The sequence below is a fragment of the Pithys albifrons genome, chromosome 19 (assembly GCF_047495875.1).
Source record: "Pithys albifrons albifrons isolate INPA30051 chromosome 19, PitAlb_v1, whole genome shotgun sequence".
Taxonomy (NCBI): Eukaryota; Metazoa; Chordata; class Aves; order Passeriformes; family Thamnophilidae; genus Pithys; species Pithys albifrons.
In genome coordinates, this window is record NC_092476.1 from 4544448 (window position 1) to 4567953 (window position 23506).

Below are 23506 nucleotides of genomic sequence, written 5' to 3' on the forward strand. Positions count from 1 at the left end.
ATTCACATATGCATTTCTTGTACCTAAATGTAAAGCCAGAAGCCAGATACCTCTCCTCACTCACAGCAATCTGGAGGTCTGGAACTGTGTTTTAGAAGTGCTGTGTGTAAAAGAACAGCAAAATGCTGTGTCATCAGCAGGCCTTTCATACACCCTCACTCTAAACCTCCTGAAGAACAGTCAGTTGTCCTGCTTGCCTGGAAAAATACCTCTTTTTCTTTGTCAGCTGGGTAAAGGTGCTCAAAACTACCAGTTTTTTGCCAAAGTGCTTATTTGCACCTGCCTGAAGTGTCCCAAGTGTGCTAAAAGATGCAAAAATAGGAGGTAATCGAAATTTGTCTCTTAATCCTCTTATGTTCAAATGTCTGGGAAACTGTTTATCAAAGGTGTTTCTCCTCCACACACTTAGAATAATGGAATACAAAACTTCTCTGTTTGCTTGTCTTGCAGCCCTGACACAGAACTCCTACCTGCTAGTTACAGTTTGTAGCTTTTAGTTGTGTTCTTAAGAATCAATTTTAAAAAGGTGATAAAAACCACAAAGGCAAATACCTGCTGCAGAGGTAGATTGATATGTTTGAGGAGAGCTTTCACTGCCGTCTGGAGCTCGTACAAGAACAATTGAGTAGGGCAGTCTGAAGTATGATCCATACTTTCCACAGATTCTGAGCCAGAAAGGGTTTGGATCCATTCCCACTCATCTCTGTATGTTGAGTCAAGTTAAAATTAGAAATATAACAAAAGTTCAGTGCACAAGCAGGAATTCAGTGTATGTGCATTTGGGATCTGTTGATTGTTTAATCCTCATATACCCAAACATTCTAAACCTGTGCAGTTTTGATTGTTTGTGGCTAAAATTCTGACTTTGAAAAGTTTTATTTTTCTAGCACATGTACGTCAGGCTGAACATTCCTTGCAAACCTCTGAAAGTCCAACTGCCTTTGAAGTATTTCACTAAGGCTTCTCACTCCAGGTTTTCTCTTTTGTATTCTTCATTCCCTGTCTCCCACAATGCTTTAAAAAGCGTGCATTGGAAATGACAACAATCAGCAGAAAGTTTAATCTCTGTGATGGACTCTCTTCTACAAACTGCAGCCAAAGAACTTCCTGATAAACATGGGAATCATCTTTCTGGATCAAATCCTTAATTCACCCTTCCCGGTATTCAGTCTTGAAAAGCAGCCAGAATCAATCATTTAAGGAAAAAAAAAAGTACAGGAAACCCCACTACGAGTAATAAATATGGTACAATCTGCTCCTGAATAAAGATCTGATCTTAAACTTCAAAAGTCAGGGATTGTTATAAATGCTGAAGCATTAGGCTTTATACTCCTTCCAACACTGTTGTTATATTAACTACTACATTCTGGATATCCTTGTTACCCATGTAGATATCCAGTTCCTTCTTCCTCATGCAAAATTCTCAGCTCGTTACTGAAATGATATGGGATTAAAAAGCTCCAGAAAAATAGCCAATAAAATGTGTTGCCCACCAGACAGTAAAAAAAGTGCATTTGCCAATGGATAAGAGAAGGAGTGGACAAAGGGAAAATGGCTTTTCCAGAGCACAGCAGTTAATTTTTTTGTCACATTTGTAAATATGGTTTTCAATTGCTGTGTGTTTGCTGTAGTTTAGAGTGACAAACCAGGCATGACACGAGAGGATGAACAGAAAAATGCCCCACACCAGCATCCTGTGGTCAGTGAAAATCCATAGGAAGGGTGGCACTGAGTCCACTAATCAGGGCTGAGGGCTGTGATCTTATGAACCCCTGAGCAGAATGTGAACAACCATGGAGTACAATTCTTAGAAACCAATGGGCTCAATGTGTTCTGGACTGGTCTTCAGACTGCTGGGAAAACACAGGTGCACCTGTTTAGCTCAGAGCTGATCTCTGGGTTGGCCCACACCTGAGCCAAACCTTGGTGCCACACACCTGAGCCAAACCTTTGTACCACCTACAATTTTGCAGTGGCAGAATTGCCCTGGCATTTACATTTGATCAGTTGTTTAAAATTTAAGACAAATGTTCTCTCTCTATGTGCGTATGTGTGTAAATAAATATAAATATTCACTTACTTGGAGACATTGCTGTTGTCTCGGATTTTAACATGACACAGGACATTGGGCAGCTTCTGCAGCACAAGCACTTTGATTTGATCCACAGAACTGCAGAGTTTAAGGTACCCCAGATACAAGCCGGGAGGGAGGCGCTGCTGACTCCGTTTGTGATAGGAAAGTATGTCCTGTTTTAAGGGAAACAGTCCTACATAAAAACCTAATTTTATTTTTTCCACATAAGCAGAAGAGTTTGAGATGAAAAAGCAACAAATGTTTTTACAGCCCTCTTTTTTTTCAACTGTGTTTCAAGTTCCCAAAGCATTGAAGCACATGCTTAAGCATATGAATAATCTCTGGTAGTTTGGATGCACTTGGACAACTTCTCACTTGAAGCCATACACAGGATCTCTAAGCTCTCCATGTCATGCAGGAACCTGAGGTTTCAATCTTCTACAACTGTGGTGTTTAAACTGGCTCAAATAAGCCCCATCTCTGCCTGCTGTCTGATCATTTCAGCCGTGAGCTGGGGCAGGGAACTGATTCATCTGAAAAACAACTTGGGAAAGGAGCAGTTGTTTTGCAGCCAGAGCAGTTCCCTGGTTCAGGTTTGGTGCATGGCTGCACAGACAGAACAGAGCAGCACTGGAGAAAAGCTGTCACCTGGGGCAGGTCCCCAAAGAAATCCCAGCCTACATCTCTCCAAAACCTGTTCTGTATCACCTGCTGTCAACAGGAAGATCTCTGCGAGCATGAAGGTTGATATTTTACAAAATTTAATTAGTGGCCACATTTTTTTGAGCAAATGTCTTTACCAAAAAGTAGTGTGTAGAAGAAATGAGTATTGATGGTGTATTTGTTGAGGCCAGGAGACATTTTTAGGGCTATGTATAACAGTCCTCCAAAACCGCCCCAAAAGTGATGCCTGCTGCCATCCTGAGAAGTGTGTGCTTCTGCAGTGGGTGAGGATTAAGACACCTGGCCTTATGCCTTTACTCTTGGAACCATCAAATTATCTGCCAGTGCTATGCTTGGCTCTGACCAGTGCAATTAGACCCTCATTTTCACAAGCACTTCATGAACAAAATACCCATTCGATGATTAAAGAAGTAATAGAAGAAAGGGTGGGCATTAGATAGGAATGTGTAAACCATTAGGGGAACATTTTTTCCACTAGGATCTCTGTGGAAATCTGATCAGGCCTGTATTTTGCTTTTCCTAATATAAAACTTTTGCCCAGATTGACATTTTTCTACACCTTTAATGCACTTTAATACATTAAATCTAACATAGATCAGGTAAGTTTTATTGTCTTTTGGAAATTTTTTAACGTTCCTAAAACCTGGTAACGTATGTTTTGATTGCCTGTCACTTCCCGGTATGAGAAGCAGAGTCTCTGCCCAAGAAAGTGCCTCTAAATTCAAAAATTAACCCCAGCAGTTGTGGCCTTATTGAGGGTGATAAAGAAGGGACTAAGACAGTGATTTGTCTTGTATTTTGGGTAACTGTGCAACAGAGTTTTAGGGGGATTGCCTACTGATATATTGTGAGAAGGAGGTTGCTGTTACCTACAGAAAACATGAATTAATCTTAACATGAACTGTCTCTGTTTAATGTGAGTTTACAGATACCCCAATTCTTGAAGTGCTGAACCCCCCTGGCTCTCAGTGTTGGTAACTGAACTGACTATGCCAAGCAACTCCCAAGATCAATGCTTACCTTGGTATTTTTCTAATTGTAAGTCTAGCAGCACATTATGCAGAAATTAAAGGAGAGTTATGGTCAGTAAAGAATTCTTTAGCAACTATACCAGGCTCCAAGGAACTCTGAACACCACAGAACAAGTTTATTAAGTAGAACAGTAAAGTTTAAAACCTAGATTTAGTTTTCAAGGTTGGATGGAAAAACCTTATGGAGTGTAGAAATTCTAGGTGTCTGTATAGGTGCTTAAGAACATCCCAGAGAATTTTAAAGCTTTTTATATCCCTTGCTACAGAATTCCATAGCATGGTTTCCCGAAACTGATAGAAACTACTATTCTCTGCTAGGACTTTGAAGTAATTGCTTTAGAATCTCATGGATATTTTGCATATTAAGGATCTGATCCCAGGCCTACTGGAAGTAATATAAGTCTTTGCTTTCAATGGGAGCCTTGCCATTAATTTTATTGGGCACTGGACTTTGGCCTAAAGTTCTACAAGACGCTTCCAAAAATCAGGGCTCTGGCACAGGGTTTACAAAAGCAAATAACATACAGTAAGAGAAGCAAAGCACTACCTGGATTGTTATAAGCAAGATGTCTAATGCTGTTGGCTCCTCTGGAGTTGAAAGGGATTTCCTCTGGCTTTGCAGTTTGGATACCTGCATCCATTTGCCATTAAAAAATGAATACAGACTCTCCACTTCTCTTACAGTAACTATCAGCATATTGCCATGTCGATCCTTGATTGGCTCATAAAAAACTCTGCCTAAGTTGTGAGTTCCCAGCAAATTCTAGAAAGCAAGCAAATTATAAGTTATTTATCACGTATCAGGAGAGTATTTTTTGAAACAATTTTGTGCTTACTGACATCAGTCCTATTGGTTTCAATAAAAACTGGATATACTGTTTCTCAAACCCTTGACCTGCAGTTGCATCATTTAGTGGCAAAAGGAAATTTTCCCCTAGGTTATGTTTGTGGATTGAGTTGTGGGTCCTCCAGTATATTTGGTCCAGCAGTGTTTATTCCTGTGCTTAATGGAGAACAGCAGAAAGTCTATTACTACCCAATGCTTTTGTACAAGGAAATGCTGCAAAGTAATTCACTTATTTTGGCTGAACTTCCTATTTTGCTCAGTCATATACTTCTTACTGAAGAGCTTGGTGCTTATCTGAACCTCTTCAGAATCAAATGTCAGAGATTATATAAAATTCTTTTGCTTTCCACAAACCATTCATAATGGATACTTTATATGTTTTCTGCTAAGGTCATTAACTGTAATCTCTGTTTTCTGTTCTCTGTTTTAAAATTATTCAGATTTTTTTCAGCAACAAAAGCAAGAGACCCTCATATTTGTGTTGAAGGTAAATAATTCTGTAGCTAAACTGTGGAGTGTGTTTGTGAAGAAACACAGGATTCGAAAAGACACAGACCCTTCGCCTTTTACTTCAGATACCAAGAATGTGCTAGACAAAACAGGCAGAAACTAACAAAACTCCCAGGGCAAAGCTCTCCAGGAAAATATGTGAGGATTAAAGAAAAGTAATTTTAAAAGACTCCACATAAAATACATATTTTGGTCAAAATCCCTTCCCTCACACAGTAAGGCATCTGCTTATAGGTGCAAACACACTCAATCCAGTGAGCAGCCACTGAAGAGATTCCCAGATGTCTTAAAGAAAAATGCCTAACATTTAAAATATGCTCATTACTTTGTGATTTTTCAAGAGATCTACAGTAAGCTGGATAGAGAGGGGGATAGTTTAAAATGAAAACCTGAATTCACAATGAAGCACATTATATGTTTAGGGAACTGCTGTACATTAACTTAATGGCATTGTAAACTGATAGATTGCCCTGAAATTATTTATCTGCACTTAGCAGGCAACATTTACTTATGAACTGTGTTATTAAATTGTTTATAAACTCCAGGTAATCAGCACAGTGACTGCCCTTTATGTGGCATAATAATTTCAGCTTTATCTATCCCTCTCCAGGGCAGACTGTTGGTACCTAAATAGCACCTCCCCTCTGCTTTTTTTTTTGTGCCTTTTGAGGTTTGCCTCCATCTCTGATTAGCACTGGCTGTCTTGAGTGTACGTTTTGTATTAATCCACGTGTCTCCAGCTGGGATAAGTCACTGCAGCAGACATAGCCATCTAGTTGTCATATTAATCACTGCAACACGTGAATGTGCTGAGATGAAAACAGACAGTTCTTTACTGTCACTGAGTGTGTGTTGTGAATGGCTTCCAGCATAGAGAACAGGGGACCTACTAATATCAATATGGGACTGATTAATACACTAAAAAAGTTCTGTCTGCTTAGCTTGGCAGCCCATCACTTGTGTTTTGTTTGCTTTAGTTGTCTAGTGGTAATGACAGGCAAAACTGCAGTCCCTGTTGTCTCTGAATCCACTGATCTAGTCCCTTAGCAGCTGTGTTGTCACTGGTCTTTTCTATTCTGTCCTAAATTCCTGTGGAGTCAGTCCATTAACTACAACAATAAAATGTATTCAAGCATACAGACTTTACTGAGATCCTTCCACTGGTGGATCCCATTAGGCCACACACTGCTAGAGGCTGGCAGGTCAGTGACAATCCCTGTGTTCACCAGGGGACCAAGCTAAAAGAACAGCCATTAAGGGCAATAAATTTGCCAGAAATTCAGCAGAGCAATATACCACATGGACACATTTGCTGTATCTCAGCACTTTGCATCTCACCATGTACATAACACCATGTACTCGCAATGCTGGTTATCCCCAAGTGCAGCTTTGCAAAGAGAATCTGCAGAGGGGGGAGTGGAACTGAGCTAACCCAAGGAATATGTGCTACCTGAGCTGAGCCAACCACACCACAGGGAGTATTCAGCAGATATGGTTCAAACTTTCTGTTATGGTGGCTCAAAGGGCTGACAAGCAGCTGCTGCTTCACACAGGTGGTGCTCCAGTAAAGGTGCAGCAGGTTGGCCTTCCATGAATTTCAGGGCACTTTGGGGAAATCAGTCCCAACAGGTGGGTGCCCAGGAAGGCTGCTCTCCTGTACAGTGTTTGCCAAGAGATGTAAAGCAAAACCCCACATGGAATTGTTAGGGCTGGCCTCAAAGTGTGTGGCCCTCAGAACTGCAGTAAAGCAGGTTATTGCTCTGACTGGCCATAACCCGTGGGATGACTGTGGCCAACATGTGCCCAGCAATGAGGAGCTTCAGTAACCCCATGGGAGTACCACAGAATTCTGGAGACCTTTGGTGACTCCAATTGAACTAAAGGAAGCAGAAAGCAAGGCCTGGATGTACTTTTTCTGTAGGAATTGTGCATGCAGTTTTTTAAAATGTAGTTTCCCATAAAAGCAAATATTTTAATGGAAGTAGCTGCCATGGGTAAAATCAAGAGCACTATTTTGGCAACTGCAGCAGTGTTTGTCTTTCCTGTCAGAGACAGAAGCTGCTTACTGCTGCAGGTTCCCATATAGCACAGGGGAGTGCTGAATCTTACCCACAGTTTAAATGCTTCATTAATAGATGAATAATTAATAATGAATATGCCTACAAGAGGCTTTTGTGCAGCAAATATTAGGATTATAACTCTTGAATTCCCCATCTGCAAATCCACAAGCTTATCTGTGGTCAATATTTACTGCTTCATATCTGTTTATTTCTTCATCTGCCACTATTGTTTCTTTCCTTTGTTTTTCCTACTATTCACTTTTAATGTGACTCTTTCCTCCCAGCTGTCAGGAGAGGCTCAGTGCCTCATTTTGCTGTAGATGAAAATGCTGCTGCCAGCACTGTTCCCTGGGGATCAGAAAGTCACTGAGTTAAGAGCCAGGAATGTGCAATGGAACCCACCTGTAGCTGTGCTGCTGCTGAAAGCATCTTCTGCCTGGCCTGAAGGGCTGTTGAGGAGGACACAGACACGGCCATGTTCTGCCTCAGCCATCTGATGTCATCCCACATGCAAGACAACTGCAAAAATATATCCAGTTCAATCAGGTTTTGTTCTGGGCATTTAAAAAAAAAAAGGTGAAATAAAATTAAAAAGCATTTTGGACTTGGAAAAGTCAGTGGATATTGCTCATTTTGAGTTTCTGTGGATGGTAAAGTGCTGGCTGGATAAACATGACACAAATACTGACTCAGACACAGAAGGTGTTCTGTAAACATCATGCACCTGTTTCAACTGATTTTAGACTATTGTGCAAAATTAATTTACTATTCTTTGGGGTATAAAAAAACAGTGTGAAGACAACTTGAATGATGGTGCAGCCACAATACCAAATTTAAAACTTCTAATTATTTCTTTAGGCTCTTTCTGTAAATCTTCATAAAACCTTTGTGTACTCACATAGCAATCACTCATGTAGGATTGCACATTTAAGAGTTAATTGTGCCACTGTAGTGACCCAATCAGAATTCAATCCACATAAAATGGTCTGTGAAAATTGCATTTAACATGAGTGATAAAGCACTTCATCCTTTAGCTTTTTCATGACATAATTTCATATATTCAGAATGATTAGCTGAGGCCTGTGCACTGCTAGCAACGAGTCTGCAGAAGCGATATATGAAATTAGACTCCCATTACCTTTGTGAACCACAGGAAATCCTGCATAACTGAACTACTGTGAGAGTCATCGATTTCCACAATTGGGATTTGATCTTCATTGGTTACTAACAAATTGTCTTTGTAAAAAAGTATAACACATAAGTAGAGTCCCCTAAAGAGAGAAGGAAAGACTATCAAACACCTTTCATGTCTATTCACATCCATGCCAAATTTAGTCAAAGAATCATAGATGTTAAATTCTGAAGAGACAAATAGTATCATCTGGTCTTAACTTCTGTGTTATATAGATCATGCACCTTCAGCCAGGGAATTAAAAAAATATTTGGGAAGCTTATCACTTTAGATGATGAGAGACTACGTGAATCTAAAATTGATGAATCTATACATTTAGTTTTAGTGAGAATTTTGCCAGACTACACAGTACATAATGGAGGCTTTATGTCCTTCAGGAATCAGAAATTCTACTAAAACTTATCATTAATGTGTTTAGTTCTGCCCTCCTTTACTTCAGAGCAAATCTGAAGTAACCCAGTTGAAATCAGGTGGGTTATTATGGATTTACATTAGTGTAATTGAGTGTAATTTGGCCAACATATCTGCAAAACTGTTTATAGAGATCATTCCTTTCAATATTTACCCTTGCAATTAGTTACATACGTTAAGTAGCTGCCACAGGGAATTTAAAGACTCTAGAGAGCTCTTTTGAAAGAATCAAACTCTTATCAAAATACAAAGCAGAAAAAACAAACTCAACACTCCTGGCAAAGAAAGAAGAAATAATCCAGCGAAAGCAACTTCCAATTGCTCAAACAAATTATCAAGGCTGAGTGTTGGGTCACACTGGCCTGCAAACCTTGCTGAGGATGTCAGAGAATTCTACACGTGTAGCTTGATGCCAGTGGACTATTCAAACGTGTTATCTGAGCTCCACATTTTATATTGGGAATGAAATAAATGCCATAGTTTCATTACTGAGCAGCAACAGAGGCAATGCTTCCCAAGCATTTCTGTAGCTGCACGTTGTGTTTGCACGGAATATTTCACTGGTACAATCTGCATCCATTTCCAACAGTAACAATGAACAGATTCTATTGATTTCAGTCAGGCTGGAGTTTTATTTCCCTGTCAGCTGCACCAGCCTCACACGTGTGTGATTTTATCAGCTTCATTCTGACTGATTGCTCTTTCATTGGTAGTGGCATCTTCACACAGATTTCTAAGTTGCTTTTCACTATTACAGAACAACAACTGCTAAAACTCAGGGTGTCTGGGAGATAAAATGAATGACAAACCGTTTCAGAGTCTTCACAAACTTGTTTGATGAATGGAAAAGGTGCTTCAGGCTCCTGGAAACTGATTGCTTGCGACCAGCATTTTGTAATTTAGAACTCTCTAAAATGGAAAAAAGAAGCAAATCAAACCTCGCTCTTAAATTTCAGTTAGTGCCTGATAAAGAACCTTTTTTTCTTGGACCACAATAATAAATTTCAGTGAGTGTCCATTATATTCCTTTCAAAAAGCAATGTTTAGAAATTGCTCTAATGCAACCCTTTGTGTTTTCATTAACTTAGTGATACTCACCAGCAGACAATTTCCTTACTTGCAGCAAACTGGGACTAGATAAAAACATTTTGCTCCTAGGCAAAATATGGCCTAAACCAGCACTACCTGCTCTTAATGCTCAGAACTGATGTGAATTTTGCAAAGAGTCCGAAAAACCCAAGAAGAGATTCGAACCATAACATTTTAGGTGTTGTAATTCCTCAGTTTCTGTCCACATACAGTTTAAGCTTCTAAGAGTTGGTGTCCTGGCAGTCACTATCATCACAGCACCACCAGTCTAACCTAAGAAAGAGCTTTAAGGAGACAATGAGATCGACCCTTATCCTTCTCTGTATCACATTAAATGCATCTGCTTTTGCTCGGATTTTTTTTTCCCCCAGCACAACTCTACTCACCTGTGTTGCCTCAGAGCTGTCACAGTTAACTTTGCTCCCTAATAATCTGGAATCCAAGGAAGAGGTGTTTAACTCATTTGTTCACTCTGTGGCAAAGCTCAGACCTGCTGTGTGCCTGCCACGATCTCTGCACCACCTTTCTCAGTCAGAATAGTTTCATAAATTCAAATATTGTCCCAGTATTCTAAAAAACGTTGTTAATTTTTTATACATTGTATTCTTTTTCACTTTGATGGATTTGACTTCATGTCTTTCCTTCTCTCATGCAAAGGCAAAGAAATCCCTTCCCATGGGAACTGAACCTCACAGGCTCTGTGGGACGACTGTGAGCACCTCTGTACCTGGGGGTGATGCCAATAGATGGCAGTCAGGGACATGCAGAATTGTATATTACACTGTCAGTGTCCACACAGGGCATTTCAAAGCAATGGGCACTTAAAATTATTTTTTTAATTGTCTTTTGCAATGTCTTTCCTGTTAATGCTGCTGTAAGAGAAACAGCGGGAATATTTAATAAAAATAATAAAGAGTTAATTCTTCAGATATTTACTGTGATACGAAAAAAAAGGCAAAAAGAAAAATGTAACTGTAAAAGTGCATCTCAGTTTTTCAGGATCTGATTGTTTATTTGGATGAATCACGGATCCCCATCCAGATGGAATTGTGAAGCATTTTGAGGGACACCCTTCTCCAGGGGGAAAAAACTATGACTCATGGAGAACCATTTGCTGAAAGCTGCTGATCCTTTGCTTAGGTATTCTCAGAGTGACTTATTTCCCACTTACCTCCAGTGCAGAATGGGAAGTGTCTGTCTGTGTCTCCCTCCCGAGTTCTAAATTTGAACATTTAAAGAACATCTAAATTTGCTGTTGTCAAAACCCCATCTGTGGAAGTGCTCAGCATATTTTTAAATGCTGAATAAATTTGCACCATAATTCACATGTTGAAAACCCCAGAAAGCAGACACATTGTTAGCAATAATTACTGCTCCGCAGAACAGCGAGTACAAAGAGAACAAGGTTCTATTGGGGGTGAAGTCATACAATTCAGATGTAGGAGACTTATTAGATCATCAAATCTATTGTCTTTCTAGGGCAAACTTGTTCTCCATGGCACCTTCTCCGATGCCCTGATCAGCTTAGTTTTAACAGAGTCATCCAAACCCATGACTACTCCTTTGAAGCAACTGACCTTTGTTTTCTTTTCCTTTTAAGAATATTCATTTGTATTTCTATCCATAGCTCCTCAGATAACTGCTATTTTACTGTGAACATATTCAGTGTGTTGCAGTAATGTAAACCAAATGCTACAGGAAAACTCCTGTCTTGCTATTTCCTTCTTCTGAGGTTAAGACCAATTTAGGAATATAAATTTCATTCTTATTATTTTCTTCTATATTCCCCCCATCTATACAGAGGGAGTAGAGGAGGAAATTGCTGAAGGCAAAGCAACATAATTCTGTGTAAAACTCCCAGAGACTGCAGCATTAAAATAAGAGGGCACATTACAAGTGAAATATATGTTATTGGGCTATTCAGTGGTTTGGGTTTAGTCCACAGCTTTGCAGAAGCCAACAGCAAAAAAAATAATGTGAAACTAGATGGAGACTGTAAACTCTCTTACTCTGCTATTTGCTTTTGTTTTACAGTATCATGTGTCTAGGAGCCAGAAAACATGGAGCTGAGATTAGGGGATAATTTGGATCTGCAGGAAATGGAACCTTGTCCATTACTTAATTAACTAATAAATAACATAGAGTAACATTCAAAGAAAAGCATCAGTAGCAACACAGAAGTTTATGTTTATAAATGATACAGCAATAGAGCTGTGAGCTCTTTTAATAGAAGCCTTGGAGTGAACACACAGATGAGATGAGAGAATTTCCAGTGATTAGATTTAGATCGGAAGCATTCAATCCTGAACTGAAATGGGCAAATAAATAAAAGATGTACTATGGCATTGGCAGCCTTTCTCTTCACAGGTAGGTTGTATAAATGTTTCTTTGCAGTTTTTTTACATAAATACAACTCATACTTGAGAGCAGCCTCATGGAAGAACAAGAACAAAGCTGCCCACTCATGCTCATGTGCATCTGGGGTCTCTGCCTGAGGAATGTCTGTTATGTTGTGCCATGGCTCTGAGGAGGAACACCATCTGGAATTCTTTGTCCTGTCACTAGACAAGTGGGTGCCTCTTCTCAAGTGGGGCGGATGTAAGGTAAATGGAATTACCTCAGTGCAAAATTATCTGAGATCTCAGTCCCACAAACCAGGCAGTGTGTGGAACAGCAAAGTGTCTTTTGGAGTGACCTTGGATAGGGAAGCAAAGTAGCACAAGATGAGCTAGATCCCTCTGAATTCCTAGTGGAGGGCATGAAATGGGGTTTGGAGTTTTCACTTATCGTGTAACCTTGTGAAAATACATTGAGTGGCTGGAAACTTCCAGATGAATTCAAACTCAATTTAAAGCTGCACATTTTTAGCAGTGCAGACAGCTGACATGGGGATAATGTGCATGGAGACATCATTCCCCACAGAAATTAAAGGCATAAGTTAGACATCTCAATGGCTTGACACCAGGGTAGATTCTGTATTTCCTTACCTCAAGGTGGCATGTTTTTAAAAAGAAAATTCTGTACCTCATGAAGAAGCCTGGCAGTCATATCACTGGGTGGTATGTTTTGAATAATAAAGTCATCCTCAACAGCTAAAATTGTAGATTCTTAAATTCCCTACCTGAAATTCTTAGTCTATGACTTAGTTCTCAAGTCTGCTTTTGTATATTCTCACAAATAAGTATAATCTAAACATTTTAAATGCTTCGTGGAATCAGTGATCCTTCTCTTTGTTAAATGCAATTAAAACTCTGTGCTCTGCTTGTGAATCAAATTACAATTACAACATTTTTTTTCACTTGTGACTTGTTTAGTAAAATACATTTCAGCTAAATTTCAGAAAGAAAGTATCTGGTAAGAATTTTACTGAAGGGTTGGGTTCCTTTCTTAATGAAACATCACACAATTACTTAATCCACTCAGGGTTGTTTAGAAAGAATGTTCTACAAGAAAAAAAAACTTTAAAAATATATTTGAAGTGTTGCCAGGACATACAATTGTAGTAACTCAGTTATGATAGTCTGTAGCATGGAATTATGAAGACAAATGGATGACTGTTGTTTGTAATCATCAGGGTTTTCCAGAAGATTAAACATATGAAAGCAAAGCTTCCTAAGTAATTCCCTAGGAGATTTCATCATATCACAGAGCAGGTTCAAAAGCAACAGCTGATCTAATTCCAAAAGCTCTTAAACTCACTGTACATTCCAATGTATTCTTCCTGGTATTTTTGTAAGCTTGTTTTCCTCAGCCCCTGCGAGGCAAAGCACAGGGCAAAAGGCAGAGCCCGAAGGAACAGACTTGGGCAAAGGATCTGCCTGGAATCCAGGCAATGTCCCCTCCCAGATCCCGGCACACAGCCTTGCCCTTCCAGCTCCTCTGTGCTCTGAGGCTTTTTCCAAAGTTATCCAAGTAATTTCAGACCTTTTAGATTGATTACCTTCAGTTTTTTCCACCTCCCTGGCACTCATCCTTCACTCCCCTTCAGCCAGCCCGAGCAGCATGAGTGGGATATCCCACACAGGAATTACTGGGAATACCAGACTCGAGTTCCATCTGTCCTCACTGAGCTTTAATTCATGCAGAGTCTAATTCTGCTCTCACTTTATAAACCACACACAAATCAGTGGTTGTAAGCAGATTCAGGGATACTCCTCAACGATGTCCAGCTGTTTACTGACACCTCTAAACCAAATGGGGCAGAGATCACAGCCTTGACATCCAACCAGAGCTAGAGGAAGAAGTTGGTAGAGGGAAGCATGGTACAGATAAAGGATAAATGCCTGGCAGGTCCTTCTATTCCTGTCAGTCAAATCATGCTAATTTACATAAATTAGGAATCTAGATCAAGCCTCTGTGTTATATGAAGTGAAACCCATTATTTGGCCTTTCTTGTCATTCATTCAGCAGATTATCTCAGATCCTTGATCAAGTTACTCAGATTCCACCACAGTCAATAAATACCAGAATCACCTTTCAGAGTCAGTGATGTCATAATTCTTACTTTTCCTGCAAACTCTGTCTTGATTCCTTACCAAATTAGTGACATAAAAGGCATCATCATCAGTCATATATTGAAAACAAATTCCAAATGTTCTCCTCTGATGTTGCCATCCTGATTTATCCCAAATATACTGCTGTGTAATGCTAGCATTACAAGCAATTAAGAGATTTTTATTTGGTTGGAGGCAAGGGTGTTGCTCCAGCTGACTCCACTTGTGGTACTGCCCCATGAGAGCTCCCACAGCCTTTCAGGCATAGAAGAAAATATTTTCAGCTAAATAGATTTTTTTTGTATTGTTGTTATTTATTACTTAAGGAAAAAAAGTTAGGAAATCAACAACAGAGTTGTCTGTGCTCTGCTGAGACTGGGGTTAATTTCTGGAGTTCTATAAGAACCAGGCCCTGGTGTCAGATTCTTTGCATGTTGTTTATAACTCCTTCTGTTCTGGGCTGGTATGTCAGTAAAACAATTTCTACCAAGAATATTTTCAGGTGTTCCATCACTCCCTGTTGAATAGGAAGGTGGCCTGAAAGACTTGAGACAGACACTAACTCCAGAAAGGAAAAACTGTAGCTTGGAAAAAAAAAGAATTCTTTAATAGCCTGAAAAAACTATGTAAGTGATAGAATAAATCATCTGCATTTTCAATACCAAGACCACCTGCAAATGATAATGCTTGCATGAATTTTAATTAGGGGAACAACATTTTCTTGCAATATCTCTTTTCCCTTTCCATGCACCATAGATGAATAGTTTAAGTTGCTATGGTTACAATGGGTTGTGGCAGACTGTGGATCACAATGATGGTGACATATTTGCACGTAAAGAACAAAGGCTGCATCTTTTAATTTCAGCCAGATGATTTTAGCCCTAAGTATTTCTGGGATTTTAAATCTATTGATGCAGCTTGACATAAGAGTCATAGTAGGTGAAGAAAAATGAAAACTTCATGGCAGTTTAACTTTTCAGTTTAAAATAAGCCCCTTTGCAATGAAGCATTATTCCAGTTAGAGGTTTATTTTAAGAAAATAAATAGTACTTTTCAACAACTCATATAGAACAGGAGTTTTATATATGCTTTAAAAAGAATGCCAAGCTGTTGCCTTGGCTCTTGAGCTATTAAAGGCACAGTCTGTTTCTCATGAATGAAGTTTGGCTAAGAGTCGAACTCTCTCCTAGTTTAGATCCATTCTGTTTTGAAATGTAGCAATGTTATCTTCCCTCTGCATTGTGCAAGTACTTTTCATTATGGATTGGCATGGCATCCTCTGGAGTACTCAGTGTCTTCCATTTGGAGGCAGCCAATTCCTCTCTTTTGATCCAAACCAGTTGTTAACACTCTAAAGTATTTCTTTGTAGAAAAAAAAATAAAAGACATCCTTGAAACATTTTAGTAGAATCCTACGTGAAACGAATTTGTAGGGAAAAACAAATCAAGAGGTGTGTAGGGTACAGAGAGAGCAAGGGTATGCCTGTGTGTGTGATTCTAGCCTTCAGCTGTTTTCATCCAACTAATTTCAAGGGTTAAGAGCAAGATAGTGCGCTAAAGTGATTCCAGATGGGCCAATATTAATATCTTTCTTTTCCTGATGAATGAGAAGGTATGACCTAGTTAGAAAACTGCTAAAATTACAGGCGCCACAGAGGCTTCAGCTGGTGCCCTACCACACAGAGCTTTCTCCTTACCTCTGCAATTATAGTGCTGATGAGCTGCTCGAACCTGCTGAAGGAGGCGTTCCAGGGCCTCAGTGTGTCCCCTGTGCCGAGCTTCTCTTCCACTGCAGTCTTTCCAGTCTATTGAACAAAGGAAATAAACACAAATGAAACACAAAGGTGCAGGAGAAGGTCTAAAAATATTTTCTTGCCTCTGGTACTCCTTGGCTTTAGAGGGGTTTTTTAACCCGGCAGGCAAGAGTCGCTGGTTTTAAGTCTGCTGTTATTCGTACACCGAGTTTTCTTTGCCTTGTGCCAGCTGGATAATTAATCATAATGATTATTAACAAAGAGCTCCCAACCAGCTCTGAGAAGCTCCTGTAGTGACTGACTAGACAATGACTATTTCTCTTCAGTACATGAATGGGCTCTGCTGCTGCAGCCAGAGCTGCTCTCAGCCCGTCCTGACACTCAGCCCCTCACTAAGATCATTCTTGTGCTCCTTCTGCCTCTTTCTCAGACACCAACGACTCGACTCTGGTTTACAGGAAACTGCAAAGCAGAGAGTGAACATCTTCCTACACCCAGAGCTTGCTCTGTGACCAGAGGAACATATTCCTTGTAAAATCACTGCTGGAGATGTGCTCCCAGCAGAGGCCTGAAGGATCGCTGGCAATTCCTGCTCTGGAGCCCTCGGGCTGCTCAGCACTGCACTCCTGAGGCAAAACCCTGCGGTTTCTGGCCCACAAACCTCCAACCTCCAACAGACTTTGTTTTCACTGCTTTGCTGCTGGTGACAACCTCAGTCTTGATTTTAAAAACCAAACACATCAAAAATTGGAGGAACAAACTGTGTCTATCAGAGATGAGCTTTTTAATTCCAGATTTGGCTATTTTCATACTTTGATTATAATGAGAAAAGAGTATTGCACTCATTTCCTGACCCAAAGAATTGGGGATTCAAGGTATTAAGAGATCTGTCTGCACAGGAGACATGCTTCCAACTTGCTGGCACAGAGGCCGTGTACATACTCACAGCCACCAACGGTTTGCTCACTCACTAAACATACAGATCTAGTTTCTGGTGCAAGTTTGGAGTCAAACATTCCTTCCAATGGGCTCACTATGCCAGGGATATAAATACCTATTTATTTACATTTAGTGGCAGCTAGAGTAAGCCCCTGAAAGGCTGGAAAGAAAAGACATTTGGTATCCCCATAGCCTGTGGGCAGTGTGACAGCTGCAGAGGGGCTGTCCCCTGTGTTGTGGGCTATTGCAGAGATCCAGGGCCAGCTGCAATTACTGCTCTGTGGGGGGATAATGTCCTTGGATCTCCTGTGAGCAGCTAAGAGGGACCCACTGGAACTCACCAATCTCAAAGTGCTTGGGTGTCATCAACCTGGGGTTTCTTATGGTTTGTCTATCCCAGTGCTTTCCAAACTTTTTGAATCTCCAAGCTGCTGACTACCTTAAAAATGACATGGAAACCAGACCAGTTTCCTTCATTGTTCATTACTCCCCTGCTAGTGAGGAAGCCTAGAAATGTTACTCTGCTGTGATTTCACAGAGCAGCTGCACAATGTTGGCCACCACCTTCCAGGCTGCTCCTGTGTGTGTGGGAAGCAGGAGGACAGTGGCAAATGTTCACTTTCATGATCCACAGACACATCTCCAAGGACGTCACCAACCTTTGATGCTCTGGGATGGATCAGCATTAGGCCCTGAAGCTTTCATTTCCCTTGCATGTACTTCTGGCTGCTCTTACAGACAACTGTGTAGAGTATTAATGTATTCACATTTAAATTTTAGCTCAGGGCCATATTTTGTTATGCAACACTGGTGTAATGGCAGATTGTTGCCTTCTTGCCAAGCACAAATCTGCTAGTTTTCAAAACCAGTGGTGGAGGCAGTGATGTGGGTAAAGAAGTTCTGCCCCCAGTAACTGCAGTGGTAAATAACATCTCGTCTCTCTGGTGTGAGTATTACTTAATGAAAGAATTTGCATTTAGGCTCTGCTGGTCTCACTTGCTGTAAAGCTTAAGCATGTGTCACTGAGGTTATTGAATGAAAATACCACATTCTTTCCAGCTATCTATATATAGGGAGCTGAGTCTACCTAGTGCTTCTGGGCTCATCAGCAAAGAAAAATTTATGTGGCCATGAAGAAACATGTCTCTTTGCTATAAACTCACAAAAATTATGTCAAGTGATGCTTTTGCTTTTGTACAGGGAAATCCCCAAGCTTTCCTTTGTTACCTTGGCTGCCTTTTGGACAAACATTCCACTCTGATTGTCGCAGGAGCTCCAGGAGTGCTCCCATGGCTGGTTCCAGGGGCTGCACTGAGCTCTGAGCAGCTGCACATGACAACGTGGCCCTTATCCCAGCAAGTCTAGAACTTCTGCTGCTCTAAAGCCCAGAATCCCTGAGACACTATACATGGGAATGAACTGAATTCTCTGCGTAGCTTTTGTTTTGATCCACTGGAATCTGCAGGAAGACTTCCCTTAGATCCCAAAGCTTTAGAACTGGCTCATATTGTCAGATTTCAGAAGGTTAATAACTGGACTATAAAAAGGGAAGACAATATAATATGCTTAAAGCAAAATTCACATCATACAAAGCTGCAGTCTTAAATGGCACCTGCCTTGCCAGGAGGGAAGGAGTTCTTTGGGAATATTTAGCTGGATAACTTGCTGCTACTGTAGGAGAGTCTGTGTCCCATCTGATGCAAATTTTTGGTTTGTGGAGCCAAATCTTGTGTGGTTATACCTGGCTATAGTCAAAGTAATTGCATGTCATAAAGTTGTTAATTTATTTGCATTGCCAGGAGATTTTTTGTTCCATGATTGTAGCACGTTTTTGTTATCAAACAGAATATTTCTTTAGCCTAGTTCTGGTGTTATTCTGGGGCACACGAGTAAAATTGAAGCAAAATGGAACAATGGTACTGCAAGAGCCTTATTTATCCCACCCTCTTCATTATGACTAGTGAAAGTAGGTACAGCTTGCTGTATTTTCTCACATTAGCATGCAAGGTTATTAAATTGCTACAATAGCCTAATAAACAGTAGTGTTAATGTAACAAAATGAAAAGTCTCACTTTACTGCATTAATCAATACAAGGGGAGCTGTAATACACTGAGCCAGTTTGGCAGGGAATACCAAGTGTGGTAAAGCAACTAACAATACAATGTGATTATAATAGATTAAAAATTACAAATGACAAATCATAGTTCTAATGGAGTCTGAGAAAATCTGTCAGAGGCTGGAAAAGGAAAAAAGGCTTTTGGAAATTTCTGGAACATTTTAGTGCTTACAGACTAAATCCTGTCAACATGTGTGTCCACACTAGAGTGTTTTACATACAGGATTCTGTGAGACTGGCCCAGTGAACGGGATCTGTAATGCTACAAGGCAGAATACAAAATTAAATGAGATACATGTAATTGTTTTGCTTTTAGCAGCTCAGATACAGGTTTTGATCCATTCATGTACTGAAAAATGAAGTTCCATAAATCAGAACTCTATTAAGAGAAATAAAGGTCAAAATATTTTTTTTAAATGTTAATGACTAGACAACAATGTTCTGTCAAAGGACTGGAGAAGAATAAAAGCTAAGATGTAAATATGCATATATGAATATTTTTCTTTTTTTTTTTTGGAGTTTTATTTATTTGTTTCACTCCTAGAAGACATGACAGTTACATCATGAAGTCCAAGATAATGCCTTTTTCTGTTCTTTGAAGAGGGAGAAGTTCTTACAAAGCAGCATCACTAATCAAACTGTGAGGGCAGACAAACTGACACCTACTTGAAGGAGCAGCACATTCCGGAGTGGATTTGCGTGCAGGTCCCCATCCTCTCATGTTGTACGCTGAAACATGCACATAATACCTCTGGCCCTGCAAATGGACACAACTGCAGTCAAAACTAGCACTGGATGCAAAACCTTGGCTGTAAAAACTGCAAATCAGCCCCTCACAAAGGTGTCTTCCCTTGAGAAACGTAGATACCTTTAATAATTGTAATGCACCATGACAGATTGGAACGTAGCACAAAGATTGGAGAACAGCTGATCTGCTCTGGGCTATCAGAACACACCAATCCAGCTGACAAAGCAGAGTCTTTCAAATATGAACCCTGAGAACTCTGACAATCAGAATTCAGAACAAGGACTCTCCTTTCCCCTCTTGTATTTAAGAGAGTCTCTCTACCAGCACAGCAGTGGGAGAAGCTTCATTTGGCTGCCTCTGAAACCAGTCAGACCTTTAGCACCGATTTGGATGCATAAATTGAGGCCAATGGAGAGCACTTGTGAAAGTTTAACTTTTAATTTAAATATGTTACATACTTTGGAGAGTGCAGACAAGCACACAGTAAGCAGTGAGCTTAACATATTCCTATGGAAGTGGCTGTGAAAGTTGGCTTGATTTTAACTTAAGGACAGTTACTCTGTTTTATTGCTAGAAAATGAGAAACAGGGTAAATGCATATTGTGGCTCAGCTCCCTGGAAGACTGTGCTTCAAATCACACATTTCTTCAGATCAAAGGCTAGAAAAACAAACAAAGTAAGTAGATTCTATTCTATTCTATTCTATTCTATTCTATTCTATTCTATTCTATTCTATGGGGTTTATATAGTGCCCATTGCTTACTCTTTAATGTTAATTTTCTCCTTTTGAGAGCCTGTTTTGGGACATTGCAAAGGGCCACATCTATGCCTCCCTTACTGTAACTTTCTAGGCCTGGTTCAGTGTGCAGAGGATTCAGTGGAAAGGCTCCAGCTCAGTGGATGCTGGATTGGCCCCTCTGCTGCTGTTTCTGCTGGGAACACTTGTATTTTGAGCAAACTTTGTTTTCATCAAGTAATTTGTGGATCAAAATTCTCCTGTACAAATGGTCCTGAGCAGCCTGTAGGAAAAAGACTTTCAGATACATGGTCAAAATTATTCTGCTTAAGAATCTATATGAATATTCATCAGTTTTCTCCACTGCTGCACCAGTTCTGATCAGTGTAAAACAGACATACAAGGATAAATAACAAAAATGAAAATAATTGCCATCAATATGTGTGTTCCCTGGAAAGGAGAAGAGAAAGAGTTGTTATTTTATCTATTGGTGATGAGAATCAGGACTAGATCTTTCAAGAGCTTTATCTGCACTAGGATTATCCTGGGATCTAGAAAAGAGTTTTCACATCAATCTTTGTCAATCTCGCCTAAGAATGATAACTGATAGAATGGTTCATGCTGTCTTGTCTATCCCTTTGTGACTTCTGGACTATGGATACCAGAGCTATTGTGCTTAATCACCAGAAAACGTTGCTGCAAGAAAGGCACTGCAGTGATTACCAACAGGCAGGGATGCAAATTATCCATCTTTGTATCACTGGGGCCATCAAGGTCTAAATGAGTCCGCTGGCACTTACTGTTCTGAGACCTGTGATGGAGCACCTCAAGGACTGAAGATTATCCATAATTATTTCACCAGCCAAAGGAGAAAAGTCTTCTGAAGAGCTCCATTCCACTAAAAAACAAACAGCAGGAGAAAATCAAATCAGATACCGGTCCAAGCACAGAGATCAAAGTACGTGAATCACTCACAGGTTAACTTTTCTCCTAGCAGTTTCCCAGTCCATGTGGATACTAAAAGTCATGTTTAACAGTAACGTTTAGCAAAGCTTTACACAGGAATTGAATTATATCTCTGTGTATGGGAGATGAAAGGAAAATATTGTTCAAATGCTTTTTAGGAATGAATACTTAAAATTAGAGTGCAATACAAATTACGTTCAATCACCATTTGCCCTCATGCAAACAATTTCTCTTTAAAGAAAGAGAAGTTCTGGAAAAGAGAAGGTAGAGGAATTGTACCTGTTAGTGCCGTTTGGCAGTTTGTACACCCAAACCAACAAAAAGCACTGATTTATAGTGGATCAGCATGGGCAGAGAGTTCTTTTGGCTCCACAGCTCCACAAAACTTTCATCACCTACCTTTGGCTAATTTGGATAGAAATATCCTCTTTGGACTGGGTCTGACACTCACTAGAGTCTCCTCATTGGTTTCAGTGGGTTCTGGCTCTGCTGTCCAGCCCTGATGCTCCTGTGGTCACTGAAATTACCGAGCTCCACAAGGACTCATTAAGCTGTATCCACTTCTGGAGGGAATTAAGTGGTGCTGGGCTGACAGATCCCTCCCACCTGCCCTGCAGCCTGAATTACAATAGGCACCTTCACCAAAGGGCTCCTGTCACTCATATTCCTGCTTCAGGCCTTTGGAATTAGTGGTCCTGCTGTCTCTACTCTTCCTCAGTACTTGCAAAAATTAATGTGCACATAAATAGTATCAGAACATGAAAAACTACTGGATGATTTATAAAAAAGAATATATGCAATTGGGGAACTGATGGCTGCAGATAGAAAATCAGCCTTTTTTCTTAAATTATTCTTTATTATTGACAGGTGCCATAATTAGAGGTGAGGTTAATCCTGGAGTGATACCTCTGGGATTTAGTGACTTGTGCCTTTGGACTCAAACTTCCAGGAAAACCTATCAAAACCATTGTGAAATTAATCTCTTGAATTATTCTACAGTAGCAATTGGGAGATCTCATTAATTTTCTGGATTTACACGAAAGCAGAGAATTCAACATGAAGCTTTCCTTTTCAGAGTCACAGAATAGCTCTTAGATACTCTATTTGCATATTCATTAGTATTGGAGCCAATAATTTAGAATAAATCAGAGTTATAGGTATTCTAATTTCAGCATGGGGAATTTTCATCTTCTGACAGTGTCATTCTGGTATTTTCACATTTAAAGAAAAGGACTTCAGAGAATGTTTTGCTCAGCATATACAACATTTAACTGCCAACACATTTTTCCAAAATAGCCAAGTATCAATAGCACAACTCATTTTCCCCTTCTCCCTTAGTAGCTCCTTTTCTGTGATTGCAGTTTATGAATGCACAGCATGCTCTGCAGATTTGCTGCAATGAAAAGAATATTGGTTTTTTCTATTATCTTTGAACTTTTTTGCTGTGCATTTCTCTAGTTTTCCATGGGTTTTAAATACCTAATTGCTGCTACCTTTAGTGAAAGTTATCTCGGTACATTAGTATGAAAATGTAGAGACTGATATGGTATCACAGTGTAGGGTTTTGTTGACAACCTAATTATAGGAGTACTTGTAAGGTTGAGCTTGATGCCCTGTCAGAGTTTCCACTGTAAACTCTGATTTTCAAGGTTTCTAACTCCACTTGCATTAAATCACTGCAGACACAGTACACATGCTGCAAACTTAGACATGTTTTCTGTTTTCCAGAAGGATAAACCAGAAGGAGAAACCCTGTTCAAACTGCTGAGTATGTTGTCAACAACTTGCAGTCACTTCTATCCCTATTTTTCCTTTCAAAGATTCATATTGAGCAAGACAGTGGCACTGCAGACAG

At 39.9% G+C, this 23506-nt stretch overlaps 1 protein-coding gene across 3 annotated transcripts in view; it reads right to left on the reverse strand.

The window, feature by feature from the left end:
- The window catches only part of ANKFN1 (ankyrin repeat and fibronectin type III domain containing 1), a 120390-nt gene that overhangs the window by 14465 nt on the left and 82419 nt on the right, over positions 1-23506 (reverse strand). For all 3 annotated transcript variants that reach the window (XM_071573852.1, XM_071573851.1, XM_071573854.1), the window contains exons 7-15: positions 21486-21583; positions 19868-19958; positions 16089-16196; positions 9619-9718; positions 8345-8477; positions 7609-7725; positions 4337-4552; positions 2081-2247; positions 553-703 (exon numbers count right to left, since the gene is read on the reverse strand). In XM_071573852.1, coding sequence (XP_071429953.1) covers positions 553-703; positions 2081-2247; positions 4337-4552; positions 7609-7725; positions 8345-8477; positions 9619-9718; positions 16089-16196; positions 19868-19958; positions 21486-21583 — 1181 coding nt within the window. The remainder of the gene's footprint in view (positions 1-552; positions 704-2080; positions 2248-4336; positions 4553-7608; positions 7726-8344; positions 8478-9618; positions 9719-16088; positions 16197-19867; positions 19959-21485; positions 21584-23506) is intronic.